This window comes from Somniosus microcephalus, chromosome 2, assembly GCF_052327205.1.
Source record: "Somniosus microcephalus isolate GS21.2 chromosome 2, FLI_Smic_1.0, whole genome shotgun sequence".
NCBI lineage: Eukaryota > Metazoa > Chordata > Chondrichthyes > Squaliformes > Somniosidae > Somniosus > Somniosus microcephalus.
The window spans coordinates 174596817-174618116 of NC_140988.1; the positions used below are offsets into that span (position 1 = coordinate 174596817).

The 21300-nt window shown below is 45.5% G+C and overlaps 1 protein-coding gene across 3 annotated transcripts in view; it reads right to left on the minus strand.

Moving 5' to 3' along the window:
• LOC147123132 (uncharacterized) overlaps positions 1 to 21300 on the minus strand; it is a 162857-nt gene that overhangs the window by 93556 nt on the left and 48001 nt on the right. For all 3 annotated transcript variants that reach the window (XM_085967025.1, XM_085967016.1, XM_085967035.1), the window contains exon 2: positions 13581 to 13646. In XM_085967025.1, the coding sequence (XP_085823151.1) occupies positions 13581 to 13646 (66 nt within the window). The remainder of the gene's footprint in view (positions 1 to 13580; positions 13647 to 21300) is intronic.

Below are 21300 nucleotides of genomic sequence, written 5' to 3' on the forward strand. Positions count from 1 at the left end.
CCTCTTACCGCCAAGGGAGTGTAGGGGTAGCGTTAGCCCCGGACCAAGACGGTCCAAGCCCAAGACCCCGTCCTAAAAGCAGTCCTCAGCGCAGTTGCTGAGGGAAAAGGAATAGAAGGTCCATACGGCACAGCGACGTTCTCCGTTAAAGAGGGCATGCTGTTCTGGGGGGGGGGGGGGGGGGGGGGGGGAGAACAGCGGGTTGTGGCGCAGCAGCACCGGAGGGAATTCCTTCAACTGGCCCATGAGGGTCCAGGAGCGGGACACCCCGGGCCTGAGACCACCTGGCAGCGGGTAGAACAGGCGGGATGGTGGCCGGGACTCAGGGACGATGTCCGCGAGTTCTGTGCAGGCTGTCTTGTGTGCGCTGCAAACAACCCTGACCCCCACAATAGGAAGGTCCCTATGGGACACGTCAGGAGGGTAGAGGGACCATGGCAGTCGATACAAGTCGACTACATCGGGCCCCTGCCCACCACCCATGGAGGCTATAAGTACTGCCTAGTCCTGGTGGACATGTTTACCAAGTGGGTAGAGGCTTTTCCCTGCAAAGCAGCCACAGCTCTGGGTACTGCCAGGATCCTGGTCCGGGAAGTGTTCTAGCGGTGGGGACTACCACAGTTTGTGGAGTCCGACCAAGGGAGTCACTTCACCGGACAGGTGATGCAGAACACCCTTATGCTGTTGGGCATTGAAGGGAAATGGCACGTGGCCCACAACCCGCAGTCATCAGGGATCGTGGAGCGTATGAATCGGACCCTCAAAGAAAGGTTCAGAAAGGAGACGGTGGACTCGCCCTGTAAATGGGCCGAGGTCCTACCGTTGGTTTTGATGGGGATCCAGGCCAGCCAGTCTAAAAGCACGGGGTATTCCCCGTACGAGCTAATGACTGGCCGGGTTATGCGGACCCCCACCCATCTACTAGCCCCGGTGCTCATGGAGGGTCAGCTCAGGGAGGTAAACCGGGACAGGTTCGCCCGAAACCTCTGAGCACCTGAAGCAGGTCCATGAGCGGGCGGCTGGGAACATGGGAAGGCAGCATCGGAGCAACCGATTGCTGCTCGAGCCGAGAAAGCACCACGAGTGGGAGGTAGGAGATCAGGTCATGGTAAGAAACTATGCCCGAGTAGGGAGTTTGGAGCCATTGTACATGGGGCCCTACAGTATCGTAGATAAAGCCAGCCCCATGGTTAACGCCGTAAAGATGCCGCGGCGTACAAAATGGTTTCATATCAGCCAGTGTAAGCTGTTTACGCCCGAAAGGGGAAAACAGCCAGTTGGGAAAAGGTCCAAGGATAAAGATCCTCAGCCTGCAGCAGGAGCGAGTTCACAGACTGCACAGGCAGGCACTGTGGCTTGCTTGAAGGGAGGGACCATCCCGCCCATCAAATGGGACACTCCCCCACTCTTCTGGGGTCCAGACGAGGGGGATGGACCTGAGGGCGAAAAGCCCACCACTAACCCAGGTGTAGAGAGGGAGGGACCAGAGTCGAAAACCCCATCCCGGACCCAGCCATGGGACCTGGGGGCGGAGACTCTCAGCTCGCAGCAGCAGGCTGTGAAAAGTTACCTGACCCCAGCCCAGCTTCGGGAGGGGTCAAGCCCGAGGGAGCAGCGGTTCGGGTTAAAGGCCCAGCAGCCAAGAAAGCCCCACCCGTCAAAGCCCCTAGAAGGTCCCCACGGACGCCCCAGCCGAGGAAGCCATGGTCACTAGCCCTCCAGTTACCAAGGGCCGCCCCTCGAGTCACCAAGGGCCGCCCCTCGAGTCAGGGAGCGGTCCAAGGACAAAGGTCCTCAGCCAGCAGCCACGGGCTGCGGGGGACCAACAGTGAAGGACGATGCGGTCACTCCGGGGGTAGCGGCGAGCCGCAGTCCGACCAGGGATTAGCCTGGCCGCCCGGAGACGGGCGGCGGATGTGTATAGTTTTAGTTTAAGTTTAAGTAGTGTAATTATTTAGCTTAGGTTTGGGTGTTTTTGATTTAAGTTAAATAAGGTGATGGGTAGTTTTAAGTTAAGTAATCTGTTAAGAGTGTATATTTGGGTCGAGGTCGTGGGACCAGACCATGCTTCACCAAGCCAGAGAATCTCTTGGGGACCTGGCTGCATGTTTTTGTATCTTTTGCAGAAAGATTTTCAGGATGGAATGGATCGTAATCCTATTTGCCCTGATCGGGATGAGTGTAGAAAGGAGGGGCGACGTCCAGGACTCCCACATCTACGGGTGCTCGGGAGACAAGGCGCCCACAGCGATCGATGGGAGCGGTGAACGGGATGCAGAGGAAACCGCCGTCTACTTCCACGAGGGAAGGTGGCCAGGATGGCTGGGGTCCAATTCGTCTCAGTACTCCAGCCAAACCGGATTCACGTACGGGGAAGCCTCCCTCCTGTGCCCCAGGGTACGAGTCGTTACCACGAGGGTCAGCATCACCGTTGGAAAGCGAATATGTTTGACGTGTAAAGGACACATTCCACTGGATAGATGGTGGTGGCTCAGTAAGTTGAGCAAGGACATGAGGAACCCCAAAGTCGAGTGGGAACGGTTGGGAAACAACACCCATCGGACGATTACCGGGACTCATGGAGGACTAAGCGTGTGTTGGGACAAGTGGTGGGAACCGGATCAAGGGATTTACATCTGTATGTGGGGGTCAGAGGAGGTCTGCCCCGCAGGCATATCCATTGTTTTCCACCAGCAGTGGCACGACACCGGGGAGGGGATGAAGTGGGATACCAGCCTGAAGGTGTGTGCGGTCCCTTACACCCCGATCCCAGTCAACGCCATGGAGCTTGTGCCCTGCCCACGGCGCAGGTGGCGAGGTGACCCAGGGAAGGTTGCCCCACCACCACCACCAAGGGACCAGGGAATGGGTTGGTACTAGTTCCCACCGATCAGATGCTGTACCAGGGGGTACACTACGCGGTAGCCTCCGTGATTTTAAATCTCACCGAGGTACATTTGCCAGAGTAGTGCCCCAAGGAAACAGAGCAGCTATACCAGGCCCTATTAAAGGACATGTTCAAGAAGTTTTGCGAGTTCGATTTTGCCCATGTGGACAAGACCGAACTCTACACCACACACCGGGAGTTTTTGGGTAATGCAGGGAAGCAAAGAAGGGGAGTAGGGAATGATGTTTTTACTGCGTTTAATACTGGGTCCTCTGTCATCACAGCTTGGATGACAGAGCTGCAGACCCAGATAAACGGTTTAAAAACCACAGTTAAAGAACATATTACTGGATGAGAACAAGGTAGTGGGCTCGGAGTTGCATGAGGACCAGGCCATGACGGTCCATTTAAAGGAGATCATAGCGTTGGAAAAGCATGCAAAGACGGTAAATGTGCTCATAAGGGAGGACAGAAATGCTTCTGACCAGGCCGAGCAGAATGAGGTGTGCGTGTTATACGGGGCGTGGTTACTGGGCGAGGGCCGCAGTAATCTGGAGGATTTAAAACAGGGTTTGGTCCCCTCCTGGATTAGCAACAAGCACCTCGCAGCCCTCCACCCTTTTGAGAATGCATTAAGCCCGTGCCAACTCCGGCTAGCCTCCGAAGCCTATCCAGTCCCCGTGGATTGTGGGCGGTCCAACCACACAATCATGGGAGTAGTCATTAGGATGCTGGTCATGGGTAGGACAGCCCAACCCGCACCGGTACACAGGGTGGAGAACATTGGAGTCATTCAAAGGGGTGCACACATTCGTTTCACAGCGGTCCCGCCTTACGTCATTAAGTGGGAGCAGGCTATGACAGGTACTGACCTCTCAGGGTGCCGGAGCCGGGGAGCACACAATCCTGTGTCCCCAGCACTTGAATGCCTTTTCAAAACCGCAGTGTGGGTTCAGAGCGGCTGGTGCGAAACCTATAAATTGCACCATGGAGGCAATGGCATAAGGCCATGTTCCCCCGCAGGTAGCATATATAGGGGGTGGGACATATTGCGTCACCACCAGCGCGTCCCACTACCAGCATGGACAGCATAGCTGGTGTCCGGTCAGTGAAAGCAGCTTCTGTTTTAAACCCGAGGCAGAAGTTCAAGTGGCCCAGGAGCGAATTGTCCCCATTCCTGAACCCTCCACTGTTCACCTCATTGAAGGAGAATTTTACGGATTTGCAGAAGTACGTAGCCCACTTTGGCTATGAAATCCCCCCTCTCCCTGAACACCTTACCAAAATACTAAAAGCCGTTATAGTTTCGCAGTAACATTTTTACACACTCGAGCAGAAAACAGTAGAGATAGGGACTAAGATATTGGATGTTGTGATTCCACCCTGGTGGGACATTTTCAATAATAGAGGTCCCTTCATGGATCAGACTGGCTTCCCACATTCTCGTGGTTTGCCAGTTAGGGATAGTGTTGTATTTAGTTTGTATTCAGTGTAAGGGAAAGGGTCAGTGGTCAGAATTCCAAAACCAGAGGATCTGGAAGGAACATTATGTAAAGGTGGAGGGAGATATGGCCGTTTGAGTCCTTTTCTTTGTATTTTGATTAAAGACTGTTGTTTTTTTGTGTTTGTTATTTTTAATAAAGGTTTCTCTTGTTTTTTTTCCCGATGCGGTTAATAAAGATGTATGTGTACCAAGTGGTGCAGGGGTGTTGGACCCCCTCCATGCTTGGAAGTGTGTAAAGTCTGTACTTTTACACTCTCTATGCTGATGCACTTCCCATTCCGCGAAAATGTAGTGTACATGTGTCGTGGGTATATTAGATAGGTAATTACAGGGGAAGGTTGACTATGGAGGGCCAGAAAAACCTTGCTCACCCTGAAAGTATGATAATTCAAGCAAGTTTTAGTATCACAGGGGGGAATGTAAGATTCGCAAAATTTCTACATTTTCCCCGAAGGTTATTAATAAGAAAAGGGACCCTGCATGGACATTTTTAATGAAAAAGGGTACCCAAAATGGCGTCCGCGCTTCGTGGCAGAAAGCCTGAGAGATTTTGAAACTTAGACTCTGCAACACAGGCAGCTTGTGGAGGAATCGAAACCAAAGCTGCAGTTTCTGTGAAGAGAGACTTTGTATTTTGAAACCAGACAGGACTTTGAATTATGTATTAGACCGAATTGGAGACAAATCTAAATTCAGTTAGGCCTATAGTTAAGGCCATCAAGCAGTTTACATATATAATCGGAAACAGATTAAGAGAGCCATCGAGGTTGGACAGGCCCATCAAGGAACATTCATGACAAAACAAGTCAATTACCGGGCCGGTAGATGCGATTACCGGCCATCTAGGAACAGTTAGTATGGATTGCTACCATTATTTAAAATAGCCCACCAAGGTTAAGACAAAGAACTAAGCTGATCTGGCACGCAGATAAGGGTTTGCGAAAAGAGTATAATTGAAGGCCCCGGGTAGCAATCGCTCTCTCTCTCTGCTCTGCTCAGCTCTTCCGCCCCTCGCCCTCGTGGCTGTCGCTCTTTCCCCATCCAGCGCTTACCCCCTGGCCTTTGCCCGTGCCTTTTCCCCACTCCATCTGGAACTCGCCCAGGCACTGCATCGGGCGGACACGGACAATTCAGGCCAGGCGAGGCGGGACACGACGAGGGGAGGAGGGAAGACCGACTGAAGAAGACCAACTGAGGAGACGAACTGCGGGGAGGCTTCGAATCATCGGGCCTTCAGCCTCAGCCAACCTGTGACTATCTTCACACAAACTCAAACTGTCGGCTGACAACGAAGAATCATCCCTGCAAGGTAAAGTACCCAAACAGAGACTTTAACTTTGGGGTACTCGAACCTGGACAACGCCCTAGCAGCACTTGGAGACCACGTGACGACGGCAGGCTCCAGAGAGCACCAAAAGCGAACCCTGAACCCAACTGCTGTTTTGAGTCCAGCAGACCCCTTATGATTGGTGAGCATGAAGTTCTGACCCCTCATAGCTTGATCTAGTTAGGTATAGGGGGTGGGATAAGGATAAGGGGATTGTTAAGATGGTTGTTTTCCCTCGATGTGCCGTGTGTTCCCCATTCACTGTATAAGTATAGTTATTCTTCTGTATTTTGCCTGTAGAAGTGTACACTAGTAATTTTCCATAAGATTGTATCAATTTTCCTCTTCAATAAAATCTTGGTTTTTGTTTACATCCAACCACCTGTCTACCCGAGTCTTCTCTGTACTGCCGCCTTGTACCCAAGTCCGGTGTCTAGAACCCAGGGGCTCGGGAGCGATTCGAACTGCTCATAAATGGTCAGGGGCATAACTGTCTGGGCTCACGCGCCACCCCACAGGCCACCCCCTACAATTGGGAAGCCTGCTTGCAAGGTCAAGGAGCACGGAGGAGTCCGGCACCAACTTGACACAGGGCTATGCACAGAGCTTGGACCCATCCTTTCCAGCATGGAAGTAGTGACCAATTTGATTAGCACACTTGCAGACTCAACCACGATGCAGCGTCTGATGGCCGATGTTTCAGCTTCCATTGCAGCACAAGCAGCAGCCACCCAATGTCTGAGTGATGCATTTAGAATATCTACAGCATCCTGGTCAGACTGCATCTTGAATGATGTGTCCAGTTCTGGGCACCAATAAACAAAGTAAGCACACAGATAAATGCACAAATGTCAAGGGTCTGAGTTATGAGGATAAATGCAGAAACTGGAGCTTAACAGCCTAGAACGGAGGTAATTTTACAGAAGGAAATAAGAGAGAGAGTTAAGAAATATAAAAAGGTAAATCTGGAATATCACTTTAAAATACATTGCAAAATTAGGACAGGGGGCCAAGTTTCAAATTAGTAAAAGAAGACAAACAGACTTGAGAGTAGAGGAGACAGAAATCCCAAAATCACTAAAACAATCAGATCATTCAACGATTGTTGTGGGTGGCAGGGGGGTGGGGGGGGGGGGGGGGAGGAGGAAGGTGTGGCGGAGGGGAAGAGGAGAACTAGGTTTATTCTAACACAAAAGCAAAATACTGTGGATGCTGGAAATATGTAGCAGGTCAGGCTGCATCTGTGGAAGAGAGAAATAGAGTTAACATTTCAGGTTAATGACGAAAGGTTATCGACCGGAAACGTTAACTTGTGAAGGAATAGCCACATTCAGAAAAATACAACATCCTATGAACAGAATTCTGACTTTATTAAACATGACAAACTAGGTTTGAAAATCTAAAAGCCTCAATAATCTAAAGCTGTAAACGGCATACAGGCTTTTGCGATAAGTTGTTGACACTGAAACAACAGCCCTATTGAAGCAGAGGGTTAGAGCTTCCAGAAAGTCTGAGCTTTGGAGGGAACACAATGGAATGCCCAATTAAAAGTGTCATAAACCAACACTTAGGGAAAGAAACACATAAAATTAAAAAAACATGTACCTTTGTAAAAATAACATCAAATGAAATACGGGAGGCAACAGTCATTGCATTGTTTTTGAACTTGGAACACCTAGGAGACACTAAGTCTGTGGTACAACCAGTTGAGGTGTTCTAAATGCAAAAGATACAAACAGAAGACCTTTGTAAGAATGGCATCAAATAGAACCACTGCTGTCATATTGTTTTTATGATTAGGTTTTGAAAACCTAAAAGGAGAGACACGAGTCTGAATGCTGCAAGCTGAACTGACTAAGAATAGCAGGGGTCAACAGAAAAATGACTAGAGATAATTAGCTTACATCAGCAGAAAACTTCAAAGGACATACCACTGAAAAAAGGGTATAAAAATTGGACTTTCAAATAGGAAGACAGAATTCGCTGGAAGGGGCAAAGCAATTCTCGGCTTCAGAGGCTCTGTAAGCCTGCAACTCTGAGTCTTGGCTAATCAAAGGTATTTGATTTTGGTGGCTATCCTGGAATAAGACTAAGTAAGAAATGTAACGACGTTAAGATTTGAGAATAAGGATCTCTGAGAATAAGAATTGTAAGTTATTTGTTTTTGGAACTGTTAAAGTTGCGATTGAATCACCAGCTGTAATTACATGTCGGTTCTTTAATAAATCTATATATTTTTAGAATTGTCTCACATAGTGCTTCTGTATCAAACTCGCGAACTCAATCTCTGTACACTCTTTGGTGAGGAGTTGTAGAATTCTGGGGGAGTTTTCCAGACCCTCATAAATATGCAGAAGGTTACAGTCTAGTTAAACTTATTAAAAGTGCTATCTGGAGGATGGTAACATCTTCAGGTCGCTCCTTTCCTTAGGGAGAGATAGTCTGGACCTTTGACGCAATTAAGCGTCTATAGGATTCGGCTACCTCTAACTTTAGTTGAAGGTGAACATCTGGGGAATACGCCTGATCTGGGGTAGCCCGAAAAGGGCTAGGACTAGTAATTATCCCTTCAGTTTTTTTTTAATATATAGATTTATTACCATCGCCGAATCCCCCACCATCAACATCCTGGGGGTCACCATTGACCAGAAACTTAACTGGACCAGCCACATAAATACTGTGGCAACAAGAACAGGTCAGAGGCTAGGTATTCTGCAGTGAGTGTCTCACCTTCTGACTCCCCAATACCTTTCCACCATCTACAAGGCACAAGGAGTGTAATGGAATACTCTCCACTTGCCTGGATGAATGCAGCTCCAACAACACTCAAGAAGCTCGACACCATCCAGGACAAAGCAGCCCGCTTGATTGGCACCCCATCCACCACCTTAAACATTCACTCCCTCCACCACCGGCGTACCGTGGCTGCAGTGTGTACCATCTACAAGATGCACTGCAGCAACTCGCCAAGGCTTCGTCGGCAGTACCTCCCAAACCCGCGACCTCTTCCACCTAGAAGGACAAGGGCAGCAAACACATGGGAACACCACCACCTCCAAGTTCCCCTCCAAGTCACACACCATCCTGACTTATCGCCAATCCTTCATTGTCGCTGGGTCAAAATCCTGGAACTCCCTACCTAACAGCACTGTGGGAGTACCTTCACTGCAGCGGTTCAAGGCGGCGGCTCACCACCACCTTCTCAAGGGCAATTAGGGATGGGCAATAAATGCTGGCCTTGTCAGCGATGCCCACATCCCATAAACGAATAAAAAAAAGCTCTTCTCCGTCGCCAGCTGGGTGGGACTGCACTCGCCTGGTTCACTTCTCATCTATCCAGTCGTAGCCAGAGAGTCACCTGCAATGGCTTCTTTTCCCGCTCCCGTACTGTTACTTCTGGAGTCCCCCAAGGATCGATCCTTAGCCCCCTTTTATTTCTCAGCTACATGCTGCCCCTCTGCAACTTCATCTGAAAACAATCAGGTGCCATATGTACACTGACAACAGCTCTACCTCACCACCACCTCTCGCGACCCCTCCACTGTCTCTAATTTGTCAAAGTACTTATCTGACATCCAGTACTGGATGAGCAGAAATTTCGTCCAACTAAATATTGAAGGAATATTGCAATAATATTGTTAAGCTATTAACTCCGCTCCCTAGCCACCTCTCCCTTGCAACTGTCTGAAGCTGAACTAGACCGTTCGCAACCATAGTGTCGTATTTGACCCCGAGATGAGCTTCCGACCACATATCTGCGCCATCACCAAGAGCGCTACTTACACCTCCGTCTCTGCCTCCATAACATGCCCAACTCCGCCCCGCCTCAGCTCAGCTGCTGCCAGAACCCTCATCCATGCCTTTGCTAAGATTTGACTATTCTAGCCTCCCATCTTCCACACTCCATAAACTTGAGCTCATCCAAAACTCTGCTGCCTGTATCCTAACTCACATCAAGTTCCATTCACTCATCACCCCAGTGCTTGTTGATGTATACTGGCTCCCGGTTAAGCAACGTCTCAATTTTAAAATTCTCATCCTTGTTTTCAAATCCCTCCATGGCCTCGCCCTTTCCTATTTCTGTAACCTCCTCCAGCCCTACAAGCTCTCTCCACTCCTAGCCTCTTGCGCAACCTTTATTTTAAATCGGTCCACCATTGGTAGCTGTGCTTTCAGCTGCCGAGGTCCCACGCTCTGGAATTCCCTCCCTAACCTCTCCTCCTCCAAGACGCTCCTTAAAACCTACCTCTTGGTCATCTGTCCTAATATCTCCATATGTGGCTTGGTATCAAATTTTGTTTGATAATGCTCCTGTGAAGCCCCTTGTGACAGTTTACTCTTTAAAGGCGCTAAATAAATGCAAGTTCCTGTGATACAGGATTTTCTGATCAGACAAGTTCAGATCCCGTACCAGCACCATACAAGTTAAATTAATTTTCTATAACCCCACTATGGTTCTGGAGACAACAGAATATATTCAAAAGGATTTTTCAATAAGTGGTGGGAAATACTGCGGTTGCCAAATTGATATGACCCAACTTAAAAGTAGCCTGGTGGGAAAATATTGACATTCCAGAACTGGAACATTCAACATTTGTAGCTTCCAGCAGTAGACCACTGGCTAAAAATTATGAAGCAGGAGGCTTGGCTGGGTTTCTCCTCTTCCTAGCCCAAACTGAATAGCAACCTCCCTAATTTTTGAGTGCAAACTACATGGGGAGGTGCCCCACCCATCCTAACATCTGAATGCCTTCTCGATCATTGGTTAATAATCTATTTCTCCACCTGGCTCCATCAATTGCTCAGCTTCCCATTCCAAACTCTCCAAGGAAGTAGAGGGAAAAATTTTATTGCTAGTAGAGTCAAAAATCAAATCTCTTCTATAGTAGTATTCTTCTAACTTTGAAGAACCAGTTCAGAGACTGGTAGGGAAGCAATAGTTAAGGTGTCAATGAAAATTCCTAGATAAAGATAGATGCAATTCCCTGGTTTCATAACCTAGTCATGACAGTCACAAACTCACCGTCAGTTTTCCTGCGGTCGTGGAAAACTTGGGAACCAAGGACCTTTGCCAAACAAGGGAATTCATCAGCTGCCATAGAAAGCAAGCCTTATACCAAATTTAAGGCGAGAAGGGAAAGTTATTTGAAATAGATATACAAGGCTTGTGAGAAGTAGAGCCATGATGCCTGGCGACTGAAGAAACCAAAAAACTTTTCTAAGAGACAGGAACCTTCAGTCTCAATCCTTCGACTGCTTCTGTGCCGTCAGACTATTCATTTGGTATCAAGTCCTGGATGAATCCTCCTATTCAACATCAGAAAGTTCAAAGCTATCTTAATCAGTCCCCACCGTCAACTCCATTGCCCTCCCAGCACACACTAACCAGACGGTCTGCAATCCCATCCTCACTAAATCACTTGCCTCTACTTCTAATTTTTCCTGCTTCCAATTTTGCCTCAACACCTCCACTACTGAAATCTTTATGCATGTTACCTTCAGACTTTTCTACTCGAACACTTCCTTTGCTGACCACCAGTCCTTAAACTTGGTCAAAAATCTGACTCACATATCCCAGCCTGCCACTAAGTCCCACTCACCCAGCACCCATGTCCTCTGTGACCTACACTGGATCTCCATCCAACCACATTAAATTCAAACTCCTAATCTTTAATCCTTCCATGAGCTTGCAGCTTCCTATCTATGCAATCTCCTCTTGCCCTATAGCCCTTCCCAAATGTTCTGTTGTACAGAGTCCAGCTATCTGTTCTTTTTCTCCACACCCCTTTCTATTCCAGGGAGGCCTTCAGACACCTTTTTAGAGCTTCTTCCCTAAACCTCTCCGCCTCTCTCCATCTTTAAAATCCTATTAAGAATGCTCTCTTGAACCAAGTTTTTGGATACCCCTTTTAATCACTCTCTCAATGGCCCAGGTATTAGTATTCTTCATGCCTATTTCTGAAACGCTTCACATTAAAATGCACTACATAAAAGCAAGTGGTTGCTGACTGATGTGGAGATACAGTCTCACTTTGCACTGCTGCAGTTGACTTTTGTTATTAATATAAGCTAGATTCAAGTCAGTCAGCATCTGTAAAAAGAAATCGTAGTTTCAGATGTCTAGCCTTCATCAGCCAAAAACTGTCTTTTCTCTTTATATACGCTGATTGAACAGATAGGTATTTCCAGCATTTTCTTTTATTTCAGATTTCCATTTTTGTTTCAAATTGGTAAAGCCACACGTAGATGTAAGCCTTTGGCTTAGTGGTAGCATTCCCACCTCCGAGTCAGAAGAAGGGAAGAAGGAGGAAAGAAGGAGAGACTTGCATTTATATAGCGCCTTTCACGACCACCGGACGTCTCAAAGCACTTTACAGTCAATGAAGTACTTTTGAAGTGGAGTCGCTGTTGTAATGTGGGAAACGCGGCAGCCAATTTGCGCACAGCAAGGTTCCACAAAGAGCAATGTGATAATAACCAGATAATGTTTTTTGTTATGTTGGTTGAGGGATAAATATTGGCCAGGACACTGGCGATAACTCCCCTACTCTTCTTCGAAATAGTGCCATGGGATTTTTTACATCCACATGAGAGAAGGTTAAGGGTTCGGGCCCCACCCCAGCGAGAGGAGACTAGAATATAGTCATCCAGTGGGGTACATGCATCCGGATTCTATTGGTGAATATATGATGGAGGTGTAGTATAATTAGTGTGGTTTATTTTGCGTCCTCTGATCCTGTTGGTAATCGGGGCATACCAGACAGTCAAATGACTGTTCATCTGTGATAGCAAATCCCTGTTCCATATCCCTCGATATCTTAATGTGGCTGGAACTTGGAGAGGGCTAGCTACTTCTGTAACAGATAAAAGAAATTCCAGGACTCCTGGTTTTCCATCTGGGTGTTGCATTCCGACCTAGGACAGGTCCTAACTTCAGTCTCGCACACAAAATTCTTGAGTCACTCACTAGGGAGGTGTAGCTGAGATAGTTTCCTGTTGCTTTCCTGTCAGCTTTTATCTTTGGAGTACCTTCTCCTAAGTCGGTTGCAACGAAGGCTAAAGAGCCCCATCCACCCTTTGTCAACCCAGCATTCAGAGCTAGCACTCTGGTTTCAGAGTGTCGAGGCTGTCTTGAGTGGGGCCAAACCCAACCCTTCGGACTAGGGTAGGAATACTAAGCCAGTGGTCATTCAGTCCAGATGCATGTACCCCACTGGATGACACAATTCTAAAGTTTTTTTTTCTCCCTTCCATAAGTCAGAGATGGCCAGACAACCGTAGGGTCACCACTGCTTTCCCAGCTGAGAGCAACTAACTCAAGAGACCAGATACCAAACCTGGTACTTCCCTGGTCTATTATGACATGACTCAGTACCACATCACATGTTGCTTTTATTTATTGAGTATTCCAAATTTTAACAGCTAGCATTTTGTACTTTAAGATAGTTAAGAAACAGCACATGGCAAAGACACAACTGGTTTATGGACATTTGAATTTGAAACAGAATCATATGCTTATCCATTTTCAAATTACTTTTTGATCTAATTAGACAACTGATGTTTAATGACGTGTCTAAGCTAGAGACATCACTTCTTAGAGATGGATAAACAAAACTAGTAGATTTATTCCAAATATACTCTCGTTCAAAGGAAACAGCATGATGAGGAGAGGATACTTATGAATTTTAAATTCTTGAAACATTTTATACAAGTTTTAGTTTAAATGTTAATCTAAGGTTCAAATTCAAGTCAAACCCATACAATAACTCAAATTGCATTACAGTGCAATCACATACTTTAGCATTTGAATTTCACAACTACATTTGTTCCTACAGCTATATTCAGAAAACAAAACATTTTACCATCAAATAAACTGAGGTCTCTGAGTAACCTTGGTCCATAAAGCCCTTCCAAGATGCTTTCGAACCCTGTAAAAAAAAGTCAATACGTTAGCTCACAAATGCGAAAAAGTATCTGGACACTAAAGTATTAAATCACTAACACACAAGTTATTTTTCTACCCAGTCCATAGTCTAAATACAATTTAACACAGTTCAGCAAGTATAAATTGATGGTTCAGCTAAAATTTAAATTTTCCTACAATGTTGCTTGTGATGCCAGTGATTGGCAAGTGAGGTGTAGGAGTGAGTTCTAAGCACCCATGCAGGGAGTGTGGGTACTAGATCAATTGATTTGCACACATTTGTGGCAGTCAGAGGTTGTGGATTCAAGCCCCACTCCAGGACTTGGATCACATAATCTAGACCAAAACTTTCGGTGTGGCACTGAAAAAAAAGCTGCATCATCAGATCTGCCGTCTTTTGGATGAGACATTGAAGGTGGACATAAAGATCTCACAATACAACAATATTCGAAGAACAGCAGCGGAGTTCTGGTCAACATTTATCCTTTAATCGAGAGCACCAAAAAAAAAAAAATCATCTGAGCATTCATCTCATTTGTAGGACCTTGTGCACAAATTGGCTACTGCATTTGCCTACAGAAGTGACTGCACTTCAGTAAGTAATCCATTGGTTGTGAAGTGCTTTGGGGTATACTGAGGTCATGCTTTTTCTTTTCTTTTTAAAAATAATTTTCCTATGGACACGATCAAAAATTATGGAACTTGCAACTTACCAACTTACTACACAGTTCAAACATTAATAGACACTGCAGTTGAAATATAATTTTTCATGTTGACCATCCGTAGGCCAATTTTTAGTCAAAGCCAAGATGTCAATACAATCATCCATAATAAGGTCATGGATATCAAAGGCCTTGAATTGAACAATATTTTGGAGGGAGATGAAGATTGTTGAGCCATTGGCAGAGTTCAAGTTGGAAATGTAGGACAGAGCAATTGGGGTTGCTGCTTGTAAGGAGGTAAAGGGGGTGGTGAACTCAATGATCAGAGAATGCCCAAAGAGTGCACATCCATAGACTCTCATTTTTGTGAATCTACAAGGCAGTCAGTTCCTGAACCTTGGCTCATTTACTTGAAAACAGCCAAAGGAAGGAGAACTTAGTTTTTGCTCTTTAAAAAGGCTGTTTTACTATAAATTGCTCTACAAGCGGCACATCTTGGTAGTCGCACAAGATCCTAAGTACTTAACACTGGAGTAAGGAGGAGTTTCTTCTCGCTATTGTCCATTTTGAAGATACAATTTAAAACTATATACAGTTAAACTCAGGTACTTGTGCTTGCTAACTGAACCAGAGTCTCCAACTTTAGAAGATCTCATTCTTCATCCCTGTTCATCACAACCAGAGCACTAGTAAAGCCACAAGTAGCCTCAGCGTCCCGTGCTATGGAAGGGAATCACAGTTCACAGTTGTCTAGTGATCTATACTCAAGTGTGCATTTGGACATGTGAAGGCCAGGACTGGACTCAACTGTCCAAGTTCACACATGAAGAAAGACAAGAAAAAGAAGTCTGTTGGCACTGTACCAGGAGCCACCATATTCAGTAGAGCATTTAAAAAAAAGTCTAATGTAGCCAATTAATATAATAAATCTATAACTGAACATGCACACCTTTCACGCACCTGGACACCACTGGATTTTCACCAATGAAACTTCCTACCAAAATGGAGTGATGGCATGCATTAGTTGCCAAATGTCCCATCACCAAACAGTCCTTATATAGGGGTACAGTGACCAGAAATAATTATAAAAAAGAAATAGTTTTCTAAGATCTAGAATGTGATCCACAAAACCCAATTTAAATGAAATCCCAGAATTTATCAAAAAAACTAGACATTTCCTAATTCAGTTGCTGTAGGCAAACAGACATTTGATAGCGACATTGATTGATAAAATCAAATTCAGTTTTTCTGAATAAATTCTGGGATTTCATTTAAACTGGTGTTTTGTGGCTCACATTCCAGATCTTATCAGTACTTTAAAAACTATTGCTGATTTTTAAATTAATTTTATAAGGGCTGTTTGGTATTATATCCCCAACATATTGCCAAATAAATGACACAAGCCCCCCCCCCCAAAAAAAAACTAAGAGCACAGCAAAGTAAACACAACGGACAGAGTCACAGTTAAACAGTAGTGCTTACAGTACCTGGAGATAAGCACAGAACTGGAACAGATGCAGAGCAGAACAGCAATACTGTCGATCGCCCTGAATTTGCGGTCGGTATGGCGACGTACTGTCAGAGTACGCCGCCATACCGCCTTTGAAACTGACCGTAACTTCAGGAGTTGGCGCTTGCGCTTCCCGAAGTTGCGGTCAGTCAATGGCAGCTCCGAAACTGGCTGCGCTGTGCCCCCCCCCCTCCACAGAACCGGCAATCATTGAAACTGACGAAAACTTCGGCTCTTCCGCAGCAAGTACACCGTTAAATTCCCCACTGAAAGTTAGACCCAAAGGGATTAGGTGTAACTAGGGTTTTAACAGTTATTACTGCTAAACAAATGTTAAAGGCCTGGAAAACTAATTTAAATTTTGTGCAGTGTGAAATTAGTCCATTTTAATAAAAGTTAAAATTTAAGAAACTTTAAAAAAAATTAAGTTTGTGCATCTTTATTTTAGGTTTGCCTTTTCCCCATGTGAGAACCTCAATCTTTTGCACTCTATTTTTTAAAAAAAGTTAGAATTTTAAGGCACTTACTCACTTCCTTGTTCGCTGTCTGAGAATTCTGCCTATTGATTGGCTGCTTAAGACAGCCTGTTGACGTCACAGCAGTTTGAACAAAGGGACCCCCATTAAGTTCCGTTGAATTGAATTCAAGGTCGGAAAACCCAAAGTTCTCAACACAGGGACTGCGAAATCCCTGTGTGGAGCGTACTTCGGGGTCAGCAGCTAATGCCTTCGCTTCGCTACTGGCCGCAAATTCTGGGCCATTATCTTAGTTAATAGATGTCTTGCAGTCTTCTTCCTGCTCCTGCGTGACTTTGGTGATACTGATGCTAAATTCAAGATTCTTGACAACCAGATGCAAATCCCCCATCACTCCCACAACCAACCCCCCCCCCCCGATATGTTATCACCAGAGGGAGCCAAAACCAACATAGAGACTTTATGGGCTGGATTTTACTAGCCTTCAGGAGGCAGGTCTGCTGGGAAAATCAAAAAGAATGGGAGCAGGTCCCGAACCCGCTCCCAACCCATCTCCAACCAAGCTTCCCGGGAGTCGGGTCCCCAATTTGCGCAGGGACCCGACTCCTAGCGGCGGGAAGACCATTTTAGCCACTTAACTGCCTGTTAACAGGCAGTTAAGAGGCTTTTTTCCCCATTTTGTGACTTCTGCTGCGGGCTCCCCGACGTCAGGGAACCCCGCCAGGGTAAGTGAGGCGTGCTGCGGATCTGTCGTAATGTTTGTGTATAGATGACAGCTGCAGAAGTGGCGTGAAGGATCCAATGGGACACTGGTGAGTATCAGAGGTAAGGAAATGTTGGGAAACTCATTTTTAATGTGTTTAGATTTTTCTGTAGGTGACAAGCTTTGAAGTGTTTGGTGTGGCCTCACCTCATTGGGAGAAGTGACAGATCGCTTCTATACCCTCACTTGTAGCTGCCATCTGTTTTATCTTGAGAGAGTCATTGGAGAGCCTGGGTACAAGGGCTCACCTTTGTACAGTGATTGAGGTGCTGTCAAACACTGTCAAATCATGTCAAAATAAATGGTTCATGTCCCTTTAAGAAAACTGGCAGATGAAGTGTCATCAACTGACATCATCTGACACCGGCTTTCCCTTAATTGGCTAGCAAGCCCGCAGGGCGGGCTTAAAAAGGCCAATCAGGGGAAAATAGCGTCTGTGCGTCGGACGTCGCTGGGGGCGGAACTAGAACCTGGAAGGCAACAGTTCCGTCCCCAACTCGTCTCGATAAGTAAAATCCAGCCCTATGTCTTTTGCCTCAGACACTGGAGCAACTATAGAATGCCAAGACAGATAGTTGCATAGCTTGACAGAAGTAGATGTGAACCTTGAAAGACACCTAACTTTGTCCCGGTCTCATCAACTGACAGTAAACATGCTGGAACGGTGTCATCACGCAGGACCCTTCTGAGGAAGGGAATTAGCCAAAATACATAGGCAAGTATCTGTTTGGAGCTTTGTTGCTTTGACAAACTAGAAAGACAGACTTGCATTTATATAGTTCTTTATTTGAATCAGATGATTCAAAGCACAATATTCAACAAATTACTTCAAAATGCAAAAACAAAACAAAAAAAAAAAAACAACAGGTAAACCTTTCAAGGTTCTCACTAGGAACTCAATGAAACGTAATAGTGGACTTAACTGCCCAGCATGTGAAGTATTTGGCATAAAAACAGAAAATGCTGGAAATACTCAGCAGGTCAGGCAGCATCTGTGGAGAGAGAAACAGAGTTAATGTTTCAGGTCGATGACCTTTCATCAAAACTGGAAGTTAGAGATGTAACAGATTTTAAGCAAGTGAAAGGGCAGGGAAAGGGGGGAGGGAACGAAAGAACAAAAGGGAAGGTCTGTGATAGGGTGGAAGTCAGGAGAGATTAAATGACAAAAGGCATGATTGTACAAGGCAGAAGGAGATGATATAGAAGGAAGTTATGACGAACCTTTATAAAAAAAAACACTGGTCTGACCTCAACTGGAATATTGTGTCCAATTCTGGGCACAGCACATTAGGAAGGATGTGAAGGCCTTTGAGAGGGTACAGAAAAGATTTACAAGAATGGTTCCAGGGATGAGGGACTTCAGTTACGTGGACAGACTGGAGAAGCTGGGGTTGTTCTTAGTTGAGAAGAGATTTGATAGAGGTGTTCAAAATCATGAGGGGTCTAGACAGAGTAGAGTGAGAGAGAAACTGTTCCCATTGGTGGAAGGGTCGAGAACCAGAGGACACAGATTTAAGGTGACTGACAGAAGAACCAAAGGCGACATGTGGAAAAACTTTTTTACGCAGCGAGTGGTTAGGGTCTGGAATTCACTGCCTGAAAAGGGTGGAGGCAGCAGACTAAATTGTGGCTTTCAAAAGGGAAAGAAAAAAATTGCAGGTCTACGGGGAAAAGGCAAAAGAGTGGGACTGGCTGAAGTGCTCTTGCAGAGAGCCAGCACAGCTGTGCTGCAACGATTCTAATGGGACAAGTAAAGAGACAAAAGATGAGTCTAGAAGAGGTGTAAATGGGAATGGCAGAATCATCAACAGCTGCCATCTGAAAAAAATAGGGGCAGAGGTTATGGTCTGAAAATGTTGAACTTGATGTTGAGTCCAGAAGGCTTTAAAGTACCTAATAGAAAGAGGAGGTGCTGTTCCTCAAGCTTATGTTGAGTTTCGTTGGAACAGTGCAAGAGGCCGAGGACAGAGGGATCAGAGTGGGAGTGGAGCGAAGAATTAAAGTGACAGGGTGATGCTTACAGACTGAACTTAGGTGTTCTGCAAAGCAGTCACCCAATCTGCATTTAGTCTCCCCAATGTAGAGACCATCACATAGTGAGCAGCGAATACAGTACACTAAATTGCAAGTAGTACAAGTAAATCACTGTTTCACCTGGAAGAAATGTTTGGGGCCCTGGACAGTGGGAAAGGAGGTGGTAATAGGGCAGGTGTTGCATCTTCTGCGCATGCACAGGAAGGTGCCCGGGAAGGGGGGGGGATTGAGTGGACCAGGATGCCGAGAGGTCCCTTCAGAATGCAGAAAGGGGAGTGGAGGGGTAAGATGTGTTTGGTGGTGGGATCACGCTGGAGGTGACGGAAGATGATCCGTTGAATGTGGAGGCTGGTGGGGTGAAAGGTGAGGATGTTTGGATGCGAGGAATATTTGGCATATTTCTTTTGCTTTTATTTTTCTCTCTTCACCGTTTTAATTTTTATCAACTTTTGTTAAAGCTTTTGATCAACTTACTTCCTTACCCCGAGTAGGTAACTGGAGATTAAGTTTCATGCTTATGAAGGTAGATTTTACCCATACCACTTAATGAATGATGGGCCTTTAACCTAGTGATAAGTGGTAAGGGGTAAACTTCACTTCTAACACTATAAAGTAAACTTTCTCAATCTATTCCATTGGTAGGAACACCACACACAAGGTATTAGGCAAGTCAGACGTGATTTGAGTCAAATGACTATGCAACACAATCTATTTTTAAATTCTCACAATTACTAGAATTACATGTGCAGTAGTGGTGACAAAGTTACCTCCCTAGATGACAGCTATCGACTAAATTTTTTTTTTTTTTTTTTTTTTAAATTCATTCTAGAAACATTTATCAATTCTTGGGCATGATTAAAAAGACTTTAGAATGAGAAATGAGGATGCCCATCTTTAAATACAATATTTTTATTAAAACATACACAACAGCTAGAAACAGCCATAATTTGGGAATTTGTTATACATTAGACTCATACTTGCATCTTTCAACACTCCAGATGGTGTTTTTTTCCCCCCTTAAAAAGTAGCTAACAAATCATAAGAGTAAAATGGGTATGTGGCAAAACGAGTGACACAGTCAGTCATGACCATGAAACTACCATTAGTTATTGTTGCACTCAAAACTATGACAGCAAAATGTTTCAGACACTTCACTTCCACTACAAAAATCTGACAACTAAACAGAATGTGAGTTTCCATAAAATTATTAGAAAAATAAAGATTGATTCAACTGGAAGCAACACTGTTCAAGAGTCAAATCCCTAAACTGACGAAAATCAAATCCCATTTTTGACTGCGTCTCAGATCGGTATTTTTAAACACAGCTCCTGAGACAATGCTATTACAACGTCCACGCCAAGTCTCTTGACTCAAGTTACATAAAATGAAATGAGTAACAGAATGGATTGCAAATACACTATTGCATATACTAGGGAACATTACTTCTGTGCACAAATGCAGATGTCAGTCTTTCTACATTGCAGTGTTTGGTCACAAAATGCCTGCACAATATGCATACCTGAAGTTTTACAAACAGATTCGCTTGAACTAGAAAGGACGTTACTTCTAGTCAGACTGCAGTATTGTCCGATGTTACCTCCTCACAACAATTAATGCAAGAGTCAGAAGATAATTAAACATTAGCAAACTTAGTCGTGGATAATATGAATAGTAATGCTCAATTAGTTTTATGTATCAAAATATTTGGCTGCCACATTTTTGTTATAGTTTATTTGAGTGCAGACCAGGCGCTATGGACACTGCACTCAAGGCCTCCATAATCAGCACCTGTGAAGAGACGCTCGGTCACTCGACCAGGAAACACCAAGACTGGTTCGACAAGAAAAACCAGGAGCTAATAAGCCGCAAGCACAAGGCATTCCTGATCTGGAAACAGCAACACAACTCGAGAGCAAGAAAGCAGCTCTACAGACGCCTGAAGGCCAAGGTCCAACAAAAAACTTGCGACCTAAAGAACAGATGGTGGGTGGAGAAAGCGCAGGAGATCCAGCAGCTAGACGACAACCACGACGTGCATGGATTCTTTAGCGCAGTCAAGACCACCTACGGCCCAAGCACCCAAGGTCCTACCCCACTACGGGCCAAGAACGGAGAGGTACTCATCAAGGACAGGGAAGCAGTCAGTGCCCGCTGGAAGGAGCACATCGAAGATCTCCTTAACCGAGACTCTGTCTTCGACGCGAGTGTCCTCA